The sequence below is a fragment of the Pyxicephalus adspersus genome, chromosome 1 (assembly GCF_032062135.1).
Source record: "Pyxicephalus adspersus chromosome 1, UCB_Pads_2.0, whole genome shotgun sequence".
Taxonomy (NCBI): Eukaryota; Metazoa; Chordata; class Amphibia; order Anura; family Pyxicephalidae; genus Pyxicephalus; species Pyxicephalus adspersus.
This window is the reverse complement of record NC_092858.1, coordinates 29,984,622-30,004,857: the sequence shown is the minus strand read 5'-3', so window position 1 is coordinate 30,004,857 and position 20,236 is coordinate 29,984,622. Positions and strand designations below refer to the sequence as shown.

At 36.1% G+C, this 20,236-nt stretch overlaps 1 protein-coding gene across 1 annotated transcript in view; it reads right to left on the bottom strand.

Annotated features, from left to right (window-relative positions):
• MICU2 (mitochondrial calcium uptake 2) overlaps window positions 1–20,236 on the bottom strand; it is a 175,622-nt gene that overhangs the window by 25,003 nt on the left and 130,383 nt on the right. Inside the window, exons 5-7 of the mRNA XM_072404980.1 lie at window positions 19,478–19,525; window positions 10,697–10,779; window positions 5,160–5,216 (exon numbers count right to left, since the gene is read on the bottom strand). Coding sequence (XP_072261081.1) covers window positions 5,160–5,216; window positions 10,697–10,779; window positions 19,478–19,525 — 188 coding nt within the window. The remainder of the gene's footprint in view (window positions 1–5,159; window positions 5,217–10,696; window positions 10,780–19,477; window positions 19,526–20,236) is intronic.

Below are 20,236 nucleotides of genomic sequence, written 5' to 3'. Positions count from 1 at the left end.
TATTTTAGCCATTAAGGGTTTCAGAGGGGTACAAAATACATTCTAGGCATAGAATGTATGGCATATCTTTAGTATGATATTTTACTCATAATGCTGATAGCAGGTATGACTTTGTGAGCTATTAGATCTGTTTTTAAATGAAAGAAAATAATTACTTCACTCAAACACAGTGGTGTGAGATCACAACTTACTTATTTTCATCATTTTATTTGCACAGTCTTCACATCTTAAAAGCACTGTATTTCTATATAGAGATATTAGTGGTGTTAATAACTACCAAAAGAATGTCTAAAGCAAATTCCATGTGCATTGTCAGATCGTGATGTAAGAGAGATCATGTAACAATTATTCTCATCCTATTATACAAAGTATTCATAAACAGATGTTAAGCACACACAAGAAAGCCTTTAAATCCTTTGACACTGAAACACAGATCTTAAATGTTAGCACAACATGCAATATTTTGTCGAAAGACACACAATTTAAAAGGGAACTGTAATGCTTTAAGACAACTGTAGGTGTCTTAACTTCTCTGACATTTTCTATTTTGTATGCCATTGCTCACCTAAACATGATGGCTTTCACAGGGATTTTAAAGCGCAACCCAAATTAAAGGATATTAGCAACTTACATTGCAAGCAAGTGCCGCCCCCGTAAGTATGTTGATGTGTCAGCAAAAACTACAGCCTGTATTCTTTTTTTTGCCCAAAACAGCAACATTCAAAAAAGATCCCATATGTACTGTCAAATTGGAATGAATAGACATTTCTTTGAGATTCTATAAGATTTTTTAATGTATTTTTCCTGTACAGCAAAATTCATCCCAACTCTTGCATCATCTGTCACCACTTGCACCATTGCACCCTTTGAACCCAACAAAAACACTACCCAACATAAAGAGACATTTTTGTTTTGGAGAGAAGTGGGGGAGGGAGTTGATATTTCAACAGAACTATTCTTATGACATCTAAATAGCCCCTGTGTCTCTTATCCTTCTGAAGAGGTGAGATGAAAGATGAGCATTTTTCATGAGACTTAATACTAATGGCTATTTAGCTTTCAGCATATCTTAAGTAACCAAACCCATTAGTTCAGTGTGGGTCTTCATGCTTTTTGCATAGGTGACATTTCAAATATTTTATAGCTTAGCCTCTTCCAGTAGCAGAGTGGAATTTAGTGCTCACATTTTACAAAAGGTTATCACTTAAACATTACTAATACGATAATGCATAAGAACTGTATTGCATTTCTGAAGTCAACTGACACTCTAACCCTTTCCTCGCTAAAGGTGGAAGAAACCTGCTGCGGCTTGCACGGATTAATTCTGGATAACCTTTTTTAAAATATAGATCAGGAAGGAGGCAAAGAATTTAAAGTTGTAAGAGCGTGTCTAAGGTATTAAATGTATATTTGTTGATGCGGCTCTCTACATGAGTCAAGCTCTTTTGTGTTGTTCGGAAATCTTGGCTGATTAGCAGAACATTCCTGTAATAACACCTCTGAGCTGGGGCACAAGGAAGCCTCTCAGAGCTCTCCAAAACATTGATTTGATGGGAAGGAGACACATATAAACAATACCTATCGCGGCTTATCGGAGATGACAAAGCCTATCCCTGTCTTTATAATAAATATGCACCGACTTGTTTGCGAGTCACTTTATCAGCTGGGATTCCAAGGTGGGATTGGCAAGGCGCCAAGTACAATGTTAGAGGGAGTAGCAGACCAAATTTAAACTCAACAAAATATAGCTGTCTTTAAAACAAGTAAGAAAAGGGGAGAATAACACAAGAAGGCTGCTGGGAGGGCTGCACAGAATATAACCTTAAATGAACGCACATTCTTTCTTAACGTTCCTGTTTAGCTTTTGTTTAAATGAAATGAAGTGCTCAGTGGCATCCTTGCTTGGTCAGGCCACTCGATAATAATTATTATATGCATAAATTATATGATAATAATAAATATGCTGATGGCTACAAAATCCAAGTCATTGCCAGAAAAGTTTGAAGTCAGTATTGCTTTAGAGCATGTTGTCATTGTGTCCTGGGGTGATTTATTTACCCATTGATTACACCATGATTGCTATATCTATGGGTCCCTATGAGTATCTATGGGTACCCACAGATACCTGCTAACATTCTAGCTTCTTGTTCTCAAGGCATATGTTATTAAACAGTTCACTGCTGAATCTCTATAACACCAAGAGCTGGTTTAATTCTGATAACACCCCACAACTGAATGAGAAAATATGGCCAATAATTTGATAATATGATTATTTCTGCAATAGGTGGCATTTGCACACCTCTGTCATATAACGGCAGCTTTGAGCCACAATAACAGCCAGGTGCACATGTTGGCTCCCTCAGACTACCTTTGTAGCACATCATTAGGAAAATGAAGTTTCTGCTTCTCACAGAGATTTCAAAGAAATTGGGGTCTTTGGAATTGTACAACCTCCTTTCAATATATCAAGGCACATTATTGGTTATTAAATATTATTAACAAACGAGATTTATATAGCACCAAGATCTTATGCGGAGCTGTACTTTAAATAGGGGTTGCAAATGACAGACTAATACATACAGACAGTGACACAAGAGGGGAAGAGGACCTTGTCCGAAGAGCTTATAATCTAGGAGTTATGTGTATAAGGTTCCAGTCTTACTTTACTTTCTAAACACTGTCACTAATTTCCCAGTTCTATTCAGTTTACCTTCTACCATCTTTTAAATATGAGTATGATCGGGTACAGTGTTATACCAAAAAAAGAAAATCTTTCCTTCTGGATATCTGTGATTCTAAAGCTATCTCAAAACTGTCTGGCTGAAGACGCATAATTCCAATGGTTTTCTGTAACCCAGCTTCTCTGCTATCTTCTTTTGTTAATTCCTTACACACTGACATTCCTTATAATAAAGATATGAGAAATTGTTTTGTGGCCACAAACACTGAATCTCCCAGGTATGGCAAGCACCAAATATTTTTTAGGTTACACTGCAGTAATATTTTAAAGTTGTAACCCAGCTAAGTGATATGTATTGCTATTACTGCTTGCAAATCTGGCTTTGCCTGATGGCTTTCAGCCTTTCTACTGCACGGTGGTTTCAGTGGTATTGTATTAGAGACTTAGACATCAAAGACAATCACAAGCTAAAACTTTATTAACATAAATATGGATGCAATATTTGGAGATTTCTTGGATGGATAAAAATATTAGAACTAATATATATCAGCTTTCCCTCATCAGTGGCTGGAAATACACATATGACTCCTTGCAGCCTCTTAGGTCATTACTTTTTTAGTTTAACACCTGTTGAAATTTGCACTTTTCATTAGCACAAAGCCAAACAGAGGTGTTATTCATACATTCATTTCAAATGTTTCATTTTATTGAAGATTTGTCAGCATCCTCTTTTCATGTGTTTTATTCATAAAATTTCATATCTCATTAACAGTGCCAGACTCCCACCCAGATATAGTCTCCATCCAAGACTATAACATTTAAAAAGAACTCAAAGCAGATGCAGAAAAAAAAAGAAAGTACAGAGAAATGTTAAATTTAAACCTATAATGACTTGCTGTCTGGGTCTGTGCAATAATAGCCCAAGCAGAACGTCCTGTGCATGATCAGCCTTTATTACAGACTGCCCAGTCTGGTGAGAATCTTGGGCGGCAAAAGATTTTCCTGTTCTTTTTTATTTTTTATTTTTCTTGAAATAAAAAATTAATTATGCCACATTGACACATGCTGGAAACACACCTGTCTATGACCCTCATAGGCCTCCAGAAAGAACCTAGATCTTTGTCTGGAGTGGCCTTTATTCAGAGTCATGTAAGGGTAAAATCACATACAGAACTTAATAGGCAGGCAGAATCTATGCGGAGTATGGTCTAACTATCTGTTCAGCAGACAGAAATGGGGCATCGTGCAAACTGGCATCTTTTCAGAGAACAGCATCAACATATAAACTGCTCTTTAAACAACGCTTACCATGTTTTTCCTAAAATAGGCACACGTGCATTTTGCATGAATTTTACAAGTAATATAATACAATTTGATTCACAAAAGGGTTCCTGCAGAAACTGAAAGCAGGGCACCAATACCACAAGGCCTCTCATGCTGAAACACAGATGTTTACCACATTTTACTTGTTGATCAAATAGTTAGATTTACAGTTCCACAATAGTGGAATGTCGCTGTTTCATGTAGGGTCTGTTTTAAATAGAACATTTGTTCAAGCTATGTATATTAAAGTATTTACATATTTTGAACAAACATTAAGGCCCCATCCACATCTGTGTGGTGCGGTAACATGTGTAACCTATGTTGGTGCACAGCAGTGCCACCCATTCTGAATGCTTCCCCAATGCATATTGTCGACAGACCTGCAGTGCAAATGTACAAACAAAAATATATATGTACTTATCACGTGCTGTCTTGCAGCAGCTGGCTCATTTGAATGAATCGGCCCTGCTGACCACACCAGCAGAACTAGACATTACTGTTTAAATTGGATTCTGAAAAGCATTTAGTAACTAATAATGTGCAAACTTTCTTAACAAAGATTGATTTCTTACCACTTATTAGTTTTACTTATTTATGATCTGTATCTTACATATTAAAGTATACATGATCTTTGGATTACTTTTTAAAATAAAAACACCTGAAGCATGATTAGCTGCACACTTTCTTTGTCTCTGTAAAGTTCCATTTCTGAGATATTCCCACTTCCTGAGTGTATATTTTAGGCTAGTCAACAGGCACGGAATTAAAATATATCACAGGAATGGGACTTCGCTGTAGCTGATGTATGCTAATCAAGTATTCAACATCCAAGAAGATACACTAGTGTCACATACTCTAAACATTCAGGAGCCAATGTGCGATATCAGGGAGCTACAAATTTTAGTATTGTCCTTAATTCACCTTCAGGAGTGTTTTGGGAAATACCACCCAATATTGCTGCACACGAGGAGATATGTATGATTTTTCTCTGCATTTGAAGAATAGTACATTGAGTTTTCTCTAAACTCACTGCCAGTCCCCCTTAATTGCAAAAGAGAACCGAACAAGACTTAAAAGTCCTATCTGTCTGTATAAAAGGGCTTCCCTCACATCCTTCACAATTACATAAATTACAAATCTATTTATTTTGACATACCTGTACCTGTCCAGAAGCGGTGTTGAATTCATCTTTTGTGCCCATTATTTTCTGCAACTACAAAAATACAAAAAATAGTTATTTCCTGTGCATTTATTTAACATGCTATGTGATTTTTCAATTGTTTTTTTAAATGTATGGGCACTATTTTATTATTTACAAGTTTATTCTATTACATAAATTCCCACTGTTTTTCTCAGAGAAAGACAGTTTAGAAAATCATCACAGCTATGTTAGAACAAAATCTGTACTATAAGCTCTTTTCCAGCAAGATACAAAATTTTAAAAGATCTGGTAGGCATGAAAACACTGGTCAATAGGAAGCCAATTTAAGGAAAAGGTGAACTTGTAACCATAGTCCTTAGATTCTCCAAAGAACAAAGCAGATAACCTAATTTGCAAAAGTTTTGGCTTTTCCACCAATTTCAACATACAAATGCAAACCAACACAGTGTTCTCCCCTGGCACTTTCAGCTGGGTGCACCACCCGGCATGTTTCAGTAACCACCCGGCTGTTTTTGGAAGGTTACTTAAGAGTTGGGTCACAGTACAGGGGCTACCAACTGCCTACAACTTCTTCCCACACGGCATAAAAAAATTTCTGGGTTTAACACTGCAAACAAGTGCATTCGTATTCATTCTCCTTAATGTTTGATGTTGTCATGGAGAGCTCTGCAAAGGGGTAAAAAGCATTGCAGAGGTTGTCCACCCCTTCTTTTTTAATATTATTATTAATAATAATAAACAGTATTTTATAAATGTACACATATCACGCATATTATTCTTTCTTAGCATGGTATATCCATGTGCTGGGAGTTGGAACCTTCACCTATTATATCTGAGATATATCTATGAGATGGAATGTAACAGTTACCTGCTGCTGGTATAGTAACCCTTGGCCTGAACTGAATACCAATTTAATCTATTTGGTGATTTTTTTCTTCACAGTGGCACTGTTATAATTTCAGAACCAATGAATTATGAATCAATGTTTAATGTTTTTGATTTTCTAGTTCTTCTTAGAAATTTTAAAGCTGAAGCCCTACCTAAGCCTTGAACAGTTGCACAGGCTGCATTAAAAGCTGCATCAAGTCAGATAAAGCCTGCCTAATTTCCTGACTGATGTAAATCCATCATCATCCAGCCTTTTCCTCTGCTTCCCAGCTGAATTGTCTGGCCTATTGCTTTTATTCCTTGGAGTTTATTCTTTTTTTCAATGTGTATGCTTTTTTTCAATATGTAGGCTTTACCACACTTTCAGTTTCCAGGAAACTATGAATGGAACCCCAACAATGCCTTCTACCAGATAACCTGCCAGCACAGAGATACCTCTATGAAATAAAAAGTAAAAGTAAAATTGTAGATATTTACTAGCATGAGGGGGATAAAGGGTAAAAGGAAAAACCTGAGAAATCAAAATATAAACTTAAAACAATCCATAGAACAAGAAGAAATAATATCACTATGAATACACATTGGCTCATATGATATGGAAATACATTCTAAAAATTACACCCTTTGCCTTTTTATTTTCTTATGCTGAAAGCTATTTTAGCATCCTCACCTATTCTGCCAGGTTCATTACTTTTAGCCCTTCACAAACAAAACAGTAGTTATATCAAGTAAAGTGTACCTTCTCTTCGTCCTCCTCTAATATTCACAGCCTCAATCTCCTACAACAGTTTTTTACGGTTATTGTCTCCTCCCATTTGAAAATTCCAGTTGCAATTAACGTTTCTTGTTAATTTCTGGACTGGCAATTATGATTTAAACACTGCTTGGAATGGCTTACAAAGGTGGGAAGAATGAGAACATTTTAATATTTTTGTCCAGAAGAGATAATTTAGTGGATTAATTTCAGCCAGGTATAAGCCCTTGATGGGGCTGCTTCCAGTATATATCCTGACAAGGTAAGCCCTGGACACAATATCCAAAACAGAAACATCATGAGTGGAGTTCTGCTTTAGTCTTTTTTGTTAATGTCATCTTGACATCTTAAGCAAAGAAAGAAATTATAAAAACATTAATTTGTATTTCCATATAAAAACAGATTACATACCTTCTTATGTTCATCTCATTCCTCAAAGGCCAGCAAGAATAAAAATTGGCTTGGGTTAACAATTATTATTTAAACACTTTACACCTTAGACCCAGTAGAAAAGGACTTTCTATCTAAGGGCATTCTATCCACAGATTTAATTTTTCCAGTTTTCATTAAAATGGGGAGTGGTTATGTTTCAGCTAATAATAAAATTTTTCCCCTCATATCTGGAATTCTAAATGCCTCATTAAAGTCTCATTCAGCTTTTAGGTACTATGTTCAAACTACCTTTTAATGCACTTTCTCTAACAAAGGCCAGAATTTTAGTATAGTAAAAATGGAAGTAAAACAGCATAAAAAATATGTTAAAATCTGTGCAAATATAATTAGGGACAGTCTTTGGGGTATGCAATCTGGGTAATAGAACAGGTGATGATACACTTCCCTTACAAAGGGTGTGCTGGCAGCACAGGGTGAATTGGGCTGGAGAGCAAGAAGGAATTCCCTGGAATCCTGGGACACACCAGTCCTTGGACGACTCCTGTGCCTTCTGTCTTTTTCACCCTGTCTTCTCCACTAACTTGGGACCTACCAACCCAAAAAAGACATGAACAGTGCGGAACCACTGGCAGCAGGTTTGAAACTGATGTTGGCACCCCCACCAAAGTCATCGGAGACACTTCCTTTATAGCTGCTGACCTGGGTTGGGGTGCCAGGAGCAAAGGACATCACTTAACTTAATGCTGGCCTAAGGCACAGAAGCGTGTGATGTTGGATATCCTGGCTTACTGCTAGCTGCCATAAATAAAATTATTTAATTCCCATCTGACTAAGATGATTGAAGATCCTGAACCTGGAAGAGGACCGGGTGAAGATGGTGGCAGTTATTATGAAGCAAAGAAAGGTACTTAAATTTAAAAGAATTCTGAGCAGGTAGGTAACTTTATTTTAAAAGACATTGTCTGTCTCTTCTGCAATAAAGGATGTGCCTGCTCACTATTTTTTTTTTTAACTATAATCATAGGGTCTTTTTATTACATTACTCAAATACACATTTACATATGTTCTTATAGCTACAAGCATCCTTTATGTTAACAGTTCAAACACCACCCCCATCAGACTTTGCTTCAGTTGTTAGTACACTCTACAATTACTGTTGCCTCAGACAAATGTTTGTGACCATTACAGTTGAAGAACTGTGCAGGAAAATGACTGTTCCATTGGGTTAGAAGAGAGGGGACAGCCCTGCTGTGTTGTTATGCACTATTGGTTTTTAATGCTGTTATTCTCTGGCAAAAAATTTAAAGTATATGAGCCTTTGAGCCTTGCCCAGGCTATAATCTAATACTAACCTTATTTTCACCCTCCATAGTCAGCTGCAAGGAGCTGCTGTCACTTACTGTAATGTTCAAAATGTATAACTAAAGTTGTGTCGAAATGTACCAACCAACAAATAGTGGATGATACTGGAACACACAAGATGTTGGGATTAGATGTACGCACACACATTTAGAGTTTAGTGGGGAGCATACTTTAGAGTAGCTTTCTAAACCAGGGTTCTGTGGAACACTAGGGTTTCTTCAGAGGTTACTTTGCGTTACTTGAGCACAGCATTAAAATTAACCATTGCAAGAATAAAATATGCCAGGGCTTCTACGTTTTTAAATACCATATACTTTTATCTGCAACTAAATGATCAAATAATCACATCAGGGAGCTAAAAAACTTTAGCAGTGGTTCCCTGAGACCCAAACATTCTTTTATGGTTTCTTCTTGGTGGGAAAAAAAGAAGACGACTTCTTGAGAAGTCTAAAGCAAAGGAAGGCCAGCATGGTTATTGGATGATTACATCAACACAGCTTGGATCAGAAAAGTTGTTTTTTTTTTGTGATTATCTTAAAATCTTTTTCCTGCTGACCTGAGTAATAGGCAAATAGTACCAAGACTAGAATGTCTACAGTAGACCCTAAATATGTTTTGTGCTCATACAAAAGGCACTACTATCCTAACAATACGTTGGACGTAGTGAAAACTTTATTTTGATAACCCTGGAATGAATTTAGACTGATTTAAACTAATAGTTACATTGGACTTGTGGAATTGGAGTTGTGTGATTAATTCTGCGGGAAGAAACCAACACCAGAATTTAAGAAATATTGTTAGCTTAAAAACTGCCAAAACCATGAAAATTAATACTTGAAACATCCTAATTAGATAAGCTGGCAGTTAGAGAGTAAATGTATTTTAATAAATGATTTTATTTTCTTTACGTGACGATTCGTAGGTTACTGGGTCTGCACTAGTATATAGAAAAGCTTTCTGTACAATTTCTCGTTTCTGAATGTACTGAAATTGCTGTAGCACAGTGCAGCTGATACAAAGCTCCTTTCTTCATTCACTCCTATCCTGACAGGCATATACATGGGACGTCATCATGTGTACAGATCAGAGGCAGGCTGGCTCATGATTGGATGAGTGAACAGATTTAAGGAAGAAAAGAGAACTGTGTCAGTACAAATCTTTTCTACTGGAGCTCAGTCTCCCATATTTTTCAATAAATTCTTTACTGAGAGGCCTTCGGTGGCCAGTAAGGTTGCTCCTATTTGACAGGGAGCGGCAAGTAGGTGAAGAAGGGAGCTGTGCATAGGACACAAAGGCTTTAGATACACAATATGCCAATAACTTGGCTCCAAATTGGTAACTGCTTAAAACGTAAGTTTTCTTTCCTTTGTGTGTTCTTTAGTGAAATACTGCTCGTGTCAGAATTCCAGAATTTGCATATTTAGAAATGAGCAAGCATTGCCTGGCAATGGAAACCCACGGCAAAATAATTGCTTTTTGAAACCAGGCAGTACTGCTTGGACAAAAGAAGAAAGCTTGTCCTGAAAATGTAACTGTTAGTGTAAATAAAAAAAAGTATCATGGGCAATGCTTAACATATCTGCCTGAAAGTAGAAAACATCATAAAATATGTAGAGACTGTTGACGCATTATTGGCTTCTACAGTTATCGGTGTCCATTGTATTTGCCACTAAGAAGTATGTCTGCATCAAAAAAATGAATATGCATACTTACAGTATTCATTTGTGCTGTCAGTTACTATTTGGCAACAGCAACATGTGAACGTTTTTTTCAGCACAGAAAGTACTGCAAAAGCCAGGTAATACATTGTATTTCCAGTAAATTATTTTGTCACTTTGCCTTTAAAACTTTTAAGTAAATAAATATGGAAGTCACTACACCTTTAAAAAAATTGGTAGCCTCCATCTTTCTATTCCGAAAGAAATGTAAGCAGGCAAAAGGATGATGTTACGTATATTTCATTATCAGGATCAACAAACCTAACAAAAAATATATGCAAAATCCTAGGCATGTGCAAAGTGTCCAAACACAAAGCAATTGGATCACTAAAAGTGGAATTCCAATAACAGTCATGGCCGGGTCAGTAAAGAGAGCTTATATTCGAGATGTACAAAAAATAAAAGTGAATTTTTACCTTAAAAAACTCCTTCTTATCCACCTGTGCATTGCCATCAGTATCCAGCATCTGGAATGCAATATGGAACCCAGTCTTTGGTTCTAAAAAAGAAAAAAACAACTACATAAATTCCCTGGGTAAAGTAGTATGCAAGATCAAAAGCCCACCAAGGCCCCCCCCTATGTTTTAAAGCTGAACATTCTGAAAGTCCTGCATTACACAATTGGGAGCACCTGGGGTTCTTGCAGAAAGGACAGAGGATGTCCCTCCTGCAATAAAACATACTCACCTGACTATTCACAATCTTCTTTACTGAATATGCTGAGCTGCAAATTGATCTAGTCAAACATGGCCTAGACTGGAAAGGACGAATTAGATCACCAGTCTGATGCAGGCAGGAGGAAGCATTTGCTTATTCTCCTCACACCCAGTGATCAGACTTTGTAATATAGCAGCCAGGTATATAAAACATAGCTTAGTTTAGGTGTTTTAACATACAGCAAAAACAACAGCACTGGCCCCACTTTGAAGATCCGTGTTTGTTCATTTGTTTCCTAAATATATCACATTTCTAGACCTCCACCTATAAGCACAGATTTATTGGTAATAGTTTAATGGAAACACATATTTGAAATGGAAGTCTGTGAATGGATGCACAACTAAACAGAACCTGGCCCTAATGAAATATAACTTTGACTATTGAATTTTTAAGAAATAGGTATATAGTGTGGGGTATTTTTTATTTTATTATGTGTCTTTTTTATTATTATCTTTTTAATAAAGATGGTTTTACCAAATCTTCTACGTTTTGACTTTATCTGTAGCAAATATTTATGGATAGGACAGCAGGTTGTGAAAACACAAGTTTTCACTGTTTTCATTGTGAGTTATAAAAAAAAAATTGTAAGACTGTTGTTGCCTACCAAAGCTGAAAAAGTAACAGAAAAAAAAAAGATGCAAAGGCATGAAATGGTAATCTATTCTGTATAGTATGCAATGGATCACACAGAATAACAGGTATGCTGGAACACCATGCCCTTACTTGCCCATGAGCCATTGTACCCTCTGTAGTAGGGTCCTAGCCTGTGAAGATGGTTTTAAAACCAGAACAATAGCAGATTCTTATCAGTCCACGACCACAGAATCTACAGCCAGAAAAGCTGAAACAAATACAACTATGGTTAAACCACTCACTAACCACAAAGCTTACAGCCAATACCAGTTAACCGCAAACAAAGCCAGCTGCTCAGCACTTTGGCATATTATCCACTCGTTTCTCATAATGATTAATACATTTTTTCCTTAATAATTGATCCTAATTAATACTCAATAAAGCTTAATAAAAAAATTATCTAAAGTTTTAGAGTTAAGAAAAAAAGATTTGTTTACCATTCCGTGGTAAAGGAATGGAAAATGGCATAACCTAATTATGCCAAAATATAATTGATACATATTTGCATTTACATGGCTTTATTGCTCAGAAAAATACAATTTCTGATCATTTTTGTAAATCATGATTGGTGCAAATAGCAGAAAGCTTTATTCAAAAAATAAAATAAAGCATTCTATATAGGTTCCATCATTCTAGTACATATCATCTAGTACATATCTAAAAATTAATTGTTGAGCTGTCTCAACAAAACATGGTATCATTTCACTAAAAGAGATGCTATAGAAGGCCACAAATTGTCAGTAAAAGCAGAACTGAACTTTGGAAGCTTAGCTCATGAAAAGGCAGGCAGCGAACAAAGGACTCGCCAGCAATATTGCCTGTAGCCGCCCTGATTGCCTCCTTGATATTGACTTTCAATGGTTTGTTCGCAACCAGGGGTCTGTAAAGTGAACCTATCACTATTTTTAAAATACTTTTATTATTTTCCCTTGTCCTCCCCCCTGGAACATCCATTAATGTAAATAGCCAAGTACTCATCTTGTACATCAGCAGAGCAAAATTGGTGCTTGGCTATTTACAATTGAAGAATGCCACCTGATAACATCACAGTGAGATCACTTGCCATCAGAAGCTTCATTGCCTAGAGAGAGCAGATGGTATGAGTGGAAGAAACAAAATGAAGAACCATATGCACAGGATTGGTGGGGTAAATAGATTTACAGGGTGATTGTTAGTTTAAAAAGTAAGACACATACAGGCTGTATTTTGGTATTTCTATTCCAAACCACATGGAACTGAAGAAGCAGCTTGGATTGGGAGTGAAATATCTTCAACATTACAAGAACAAGTCCAGTTAAATGTGATTAACTACTACTAGATATACAATGACCTGGATAAATGAGAACCTTCACAACTCCAGACATTAAAGGTACATTTTTCAGGGTACCGGGTTGTTTCATCTTGGGCACATTTTTAGATGTTTCTATAACATGGCCAAATCTTCAAGTCCACTTTGACTGTTAAAAGCCTTTTTTTCCTCATAAACTAATATTTTATCTCATAGTGATCAATTTTCCATATTGCATTTTATTGTATGGTCCTCTCTACAGTTGGAATTTTCAGAATATTTCATGTTGAAAACATTTAATCCTTTAAAAATGTTATTCTGCAAGTAAAAAATAGCTACATTTTATCGCATACCATTTCAGCTTATCTAGTGTGAAAGGCCAGTTTGCAGCCTCCAATTTGTCCTCAGACACCTAATGTTCGTCTAGGAATCTTTAGAAGTGAACACTCCATAAAATCAAGCACTACCGAGAGCCAGAAATTAAGAGCTGCTGGAACATCCAACATAAAGCATATTCTCTCAAAAATGATTTTTTTTCCCTTCTTGATGGAATGTTGTTCTAAGATTTCTTAGATATTGGTTGTATTCTGATGCCTCCTGAGCTAAGTGAAGTGGATCGGTATGAAATATAATTCCCTCAGTGCAGACAGAAGATGCTTGTCTCTAACAAGGGCCATGCAATCTGTTACAAAGGCATGAATAGAAGTCAGTACAATGTGCCTCACAAGAAAAGGCCACTGGATTAACAGAGAGCCTGTCATAGGAAAATGATGGTTAGCATGTGGCAAGGATATCCTAGGCAGAGTCAATTATTCTTTGGACATGTCTGACAACAGTAAAGAAATAAAGCTTTTGGAGTTTGCATTTCCAGGTAACCAGTAGTTTTAATCATCTGTCACAGGTGTGACACCAATGAGATGAGACTGAGAATGCTACAATCCTAAAACGTGAAAAGTTGGAATTTAATTTGCAGCTCCGCCATTAAGATGATCATTTAACATTATCTAACATTTTTTATCTAACATAATAAAATAAGAGGGAGTGGAACTGAAAGATTACTATGGACAATATAGACCATACTTTTTTCTGTGATTGATAAACGAGCCACAGCATTTATGTTAATTTATATCTCTTTTAATTATTTATTTGGAAGGAGATTGTGGTGCTACAAAGCACAATAAACAAGGCACAAAAAACAAACTCTCCATAGGTGTAAACAAGAGTAAAAAATGCATACATGGACCTGGCTCTGTTTTTTACAAGCAGCTGTGCAACCTAATCCTCAAAAGTAATATCTTGCTAAATCCGGTACAGGCAATTATAGGACTGGCAAAGAATTGGGGCAGAAAAGTTTTTTTTTTTTTTTTTTTAAATTCAAGTCAGGTTCTGACTTTCTGGTAGTCTCTTAAACAGATATAATACAGAACGATCATCCAAAACAAGAATTGTGATTAAGACTAAGTGGTTTTGGTGTTGACTGACTTTTTATTTTTTAGTACACACATCTTGTATGGTTAAACTTAATTTTATGCTAATACACATGAACATGAATAACCAACAGATGGCGACAGAGGTTTTTTTAAACACAATTTTTCACAGCTAAAAGAACAAAATCTGTAAAAAAAACCAAATCAGTCATGGGAAACCAATATACATGGTCTACAAACCATTTCATATTTCTGTTTTCAGCCTAGCACACAGGGCTATATGAATACACTTAAGATAATATAATAAATTATATTATAATAAATGAAAAAATGTTACAGCATGAGAAAAGAGAAAATTCGAAAAATACCTAAAATGCACAAAACAAAGACCTTCATTTTACAACATTAATTTATCTTTATCTCTTTATTCTAAAGACACTAAGCCAACTAGATATTTAATGGCTTTAGGTCTTAGTCAGTCAATTGTTAAAACATTTCAACTCTGTTGAAATCTGAGACGTCACTCCAATAAATTTATTATATTCAATGATTGTCAGATGGCAATATTCAGTTCAGATGGCTACATTATGCTTTTATAAAAAGTGCAATTTTCAAGGTTTACCAATTTGCTAACATACTGTCTGCCCATTCAAATACATTAGATTGTAAGCTCTTCAGGGAAGGGTCCTCTCCTCCTCCTGTGTCACTGTCTGTGCCTGGCTGTCATTTGCAACCCTTTTTAATGTATAGCGCTGTGCAATATGTTGTCACTAAATAAATAGGGTTCAAAAAATTAATAGCTTATGATTTATGACCCTTCCAAATGATCATGATCAAGAGAATGGGTGTTACAATGCAGCTTTCACTAGTGGGTCACCCTTTTCTCTTGTTTTCCTCTGGATCTGTGTCTTTAGTGTGATTAACATAGTATCTGAATCTGGAATTTTGGATTGCCATTGCAGCTAAATTCTTCCTGTTCTTCAGAAGTTTTTGATGAGGGGAAGGTTGTGATGGGGAAGTCGCTAGAAATTAAAATGGTGAGCTGGAGCCTTTTCAATCCTATTCTCTTGATATTATTTGGGATAGAATGAATTACCTTAATTCATTACCTTAGAATTATTTACTATACATACGAAAAACAAAAAAAAAAAAAACAAAACAAAAAAACAAAACAAAAAAAGCAATCTTCTTTGTATTTAACATTTGTATTTATGTTTATAACTGAATGATATGTCTTCCAGGATGGTCTAGAAGGTATTTGATCCCAATTCGCGGAATGGGTGAATTGAGAGATTGATGTAAACAGAAAAATGAAACAAAGACGGCTACCTGTTATTCTATAGCATATGAAACCACTGGCCACTTTATTATGTACACTAGTTAGACCCCCATTGCATTCAGACCTACCATATTTCCTAATGGTGGAGGAAACATTCCTTATTTTAATATGGATTTTGGTACATATTACCATAACAGCATCACGCAGTTGCTACAGATTTGTCGCCTGCACATCCATGATGCAAATATCATGTGTGCTCTATTGGTTTGTGATCTGGTGACTGTGTAGGCTATTTAAGAACAGTTATCTCATTGTCATGTTCAAGAAACCAGTTTGAGATGATTTAAGCTTTGTGACAGTGCACATGATCCTGTTGGAAGTATTCATAAGAAAATGGGTATACTGCTGTTAAAAAGGGGTGGACATGGTCAGCAACAATATTGAAGTAGGCGTTGGCATTTACACAATGCCTAATTGGTATTCACTGGCCCAAAATGTGCTTGATATAAGGCAGGATGGATCCATGCTTTCATGTTGTTGATGCCCTTTTCTGACCCCAATTTACGAATGTTGCAGCTGAAATTAAGACTCCTCAGACCAAGCAACATTTTATTTTTTTCCTTTACAATTTTGGTGAGCTCATATAAATTGTATACTCAGGCACCTGTTCTTAACTAACAAGTTATACCAAGTTATTTGAGTTGCTGTTGCCCTGTGCTTAAACCCATCTGTGTATTCTCCTCTGACCTCTGCTATCAACAAGGCATTTTCACCCAGAGAAAAAGCCGCTCATTAGATATTTCCACTTTTTCGGACCATTCTCTGCAAACCCGTGGGTGGGATTGTTGTGTGTGAAAATCCCAGAAGATTAGCAGTTTCTAAAGTACTCAGGCCAGCACACCTTGTACCAACAACCATACCACACTCAAAGTCACTTAAATTCCCTTTCTTTCCCAATGCGATTCTTGGTTTGAACTTCAGTGTGTCGTCTTGACAATGCATGCATGGCTAAATGCATTAAGTTGCTGCCATGTGATTGCCTGAGTAGATATTTGCCCTATCATCACATTTCAACATTACATAAAATAGTGACTTTGCCTTTTTGTGGTATTTTAAAATAGCTGTGTTATTTTTTAAAACTGATGGCAGTGCTGAACAGAATGAAGAAGGAAGCTGGAATCAGCGCGAGACTTGCTGGGGTCAGATTGCAGATAGATTGAGGGCTTTTAACAGGTGAAGGTAAGTGAAATTTTTGTGTGTGTGAAAGTTCAGGTTGGACCGGTATATCTAACAACAAGGCCAGTTAGTGTACAGATCACTTAAAAAATGTAAATGTGCAAAATATATAACTCCTAGATTGTAATCCCCTCCTCCTCCCGTGTCACTGTATCTGTTGGTCATTTGCAAACCCTATTTATTGTATAGCACTGCATATTATGCTGGCGCTATATAAATCCATATAATGATATTATTATAGATTTTTTTTAAAACAATTATGAACAGGTATTTCCTTTCCATTTATGGGAGATTTGCTAATCCAATGATCTTTCGTAATCTTTCGCAAAATTCTTTAGTAACAGGTGCTAGGAATTCTATTCTAATTCCTATGTACTAACACGGAAGCAAGCAGTACAAGGAATCAATAAATAAGACAAATGGCAGGTGTCTACATTTTCGGTGGTCAGTGATTTATGGTGTGTCTGATACAGAAGAGTCAGCAGTGATGTAATTTGCATGAGTAAATAAGATTAGGTACGCCCTCTGAGTGTGCGTCTTTTCACATTCCTGAACAATACTCCCCTCTCCTCCTTTAAACATCCAGCCTATCAGTACTGCATAGTTGTATTTTTTTGGTTTGCCCTGACTTGTCATATTTGACAAAATTTACCTCCCATGTGCTGTGTTTAGATTTTCTAAAAATCTACATAGTGATAAACTTTCACACAATCATGGCATAAAGATCAAGTCTACATTTGCCAAAAGTTTTGTGGTTTTTAAGGGTTGTGAATAAATGTAAAATCCACATTGTCTCAAACAAATACATTATTGCATAAAAACTACAAAAGGCTAAATGTACAGTTGAAATATATATTGTGAATTGTCTTCTAAGAGATTTGTAATTCTATTCCACTGGTTTTGCCAATCATCCCTGCCCCGAAAATGTAGTCAGGACTTAGACCTCTTTTTTCTTTTGAGCTATAGGTAAACAGCAAAGATTGTTTTAGAAATCGCTATCTTTAGACGGAACATTAAGGCGTTTACATACTTTTGGAGCTTTAAAAAACAATGTCGGAAAAATTCTCATCCATTCAAATAGGCTAGTACATAGAACACATTTTCCTAATTTAATTTAAAATATATGAAAGCCCTTACAAACATTTATGGGCATTTAAGGACCTTTACGCTTTTTCCCACCTCTAAAAAAGGAAAATATCCTGGGGTTTTAAATGCCTGCCTAAGCACATATAATAATACTTTCTTCTTTTGTTAAAAAAACACATTCATGTAAACACACCTTCAGTAATTGTCATTGGAAAGAATCTTTCACGATCCTTTCCGCCGACAAAAGACTGAACGAGCGCTGTAAAGCGCCGTTCTGCTCTATGGAGAAGGGAGAACAATGGAGCGGCACACTTCTGCGCTCTCTCCCCTTCACTTCCAATAAGATCATTCCTCATTCATGGATCAGCCAGGACAGATCCATGAACGATGAAAGCTGTACACACGCCACATTCTCATCCGATATCGGCCCTGAGGCGATTATAAAACGAGAACGTACGTAGCCTTAGCCTATATGAACAGAATCACATTGAAATGGTCTTTCTGCTTACCCTGTCATATCCTTTCAGTGAACTTCTAGTGCTAGACTGACAGCAGATGTTGTTAATGGAAAAAAGAAAAAGAAACTCCTTGTGCTAATTCTGGAGTAACAAAAAAAAAAAATCGACATTTCGGATATAATATACTTGCTCCTACATCAGGCAACAGTTTGTAATGGTAAATTTCTGTAGTTTTCTGCAGGCAGCAAGTAAAAGGTGAAGCAGTTGGATAACTCAGACAGATCTGCTATCTCCACAGACCGTGTGCAGCACAGTGATGATGTCACAGATACTTTTACAAAGTAACATCTAAGTTTACAGAGGTATCAGGTGCATTCAAAGTGGATTTACTGTTCTTTCTAGTGTTTGGGGTATTTTTTGAGTTCAACTTTATTGCTTTCACAAAAATAACTGAAAGAAAGTTTTCAGGGAAATTATGGCATGTTTTTGGATGTTAAGGATTGAAGAAGTGCTGTAGTCCAATTTCTGTACATGTTTTTGTTTTTTACCATGACATGCATACCTTGTTGTTTGAGGTGTAGCGAATGATTTTTAGGTTTGTTTTGGGGGGTAAATAGGAGAGCAAAATATGTATTCTTTTATTACGTTATATTGGTAGTAAACATCAGAATATAACATATACACATTGTAGTAAAGTTATGTGTAAGTATTGTCTTTACAACAAAAGATCTTTAAAAACAACAATCTGCAGAAAAAAAAGTAAGATTGTTATTTTGATTACTGTTCTCATTTTTTTTCCTATGTTTTGTCCGCAGAATGCTCTGGAGCTGTCTTCGATACAGTCCCGCGTTGTCCAAGGTTTTCTTCGTCTTGATATGGTCCCACGTTATGATATCGTCACTAAAGTTGCTGGGGGAGTGGGTTTGAGGGGTCTGCAGAAGCAAAAATCTACATACACCCATTACAGAATAGCATTACACCTGGCTGCACATCATAGGCTGCACATACAATACACAAATACATCAGAATCTGTAGTGTGGTTGTATTTTTCTAGAATAAATAGAAATACATACTTGTAAGGATTGTCAGCAGGAATAAATACTCTGTGTAGGAGATGAGTCCTGTAGGAGAGAACAGACAGAGGATCAGACAACAGCGTTCTTTCTTGGTAATCACAATCACACGACACGCTCTGCAGACATTACAGCTCATTTTTATTTGTGACACTGCAGTTTACATTACAATGTCACATTTACACAAATAAAAGCAAGGCAGATAGGTTTCACATTTTTCATACTTATCCTCAACACTTCAACTGAGCAAAACAAGTTCTCATGTTTGTAAAGAACAAAAAGTAATACAGTGCCCACGTTTTTTATTTTTTTACATTTTAAACTCACTGAAATAATAATATTATACGACCAAGGTACTTATATTTTATTCAGTTAATGAACTGTTTACATCAAGTATTTGGAAAAATCATTTTTTAAAGCCTTTTAAATTCACACACACAAAAAAAGATGTATTTAGCAGACCTTAAATTAGTAACCAAAAAAGATCAAATTGTTTAAAGGGAACCTGCATCCAGAAAAGGTCCATCAGACATTAGTACTGTACAGCAAGTGCTGCCATTAAATTAAAAAAAAAACACAGGCAAAAGCACAGAAAACTCCTTATTTGCATATATTATACTGGCAATACTATAGAGCAGCCTTTCTCAACCCTTATATTTTTGGGGAAACCTTTGAAACACATTTCAGGTCTTATGAAACCCCTGACAGTATTTATAATATCTATAATTCATGGTGGTCAGTGGATGGAATGCAAGTTAC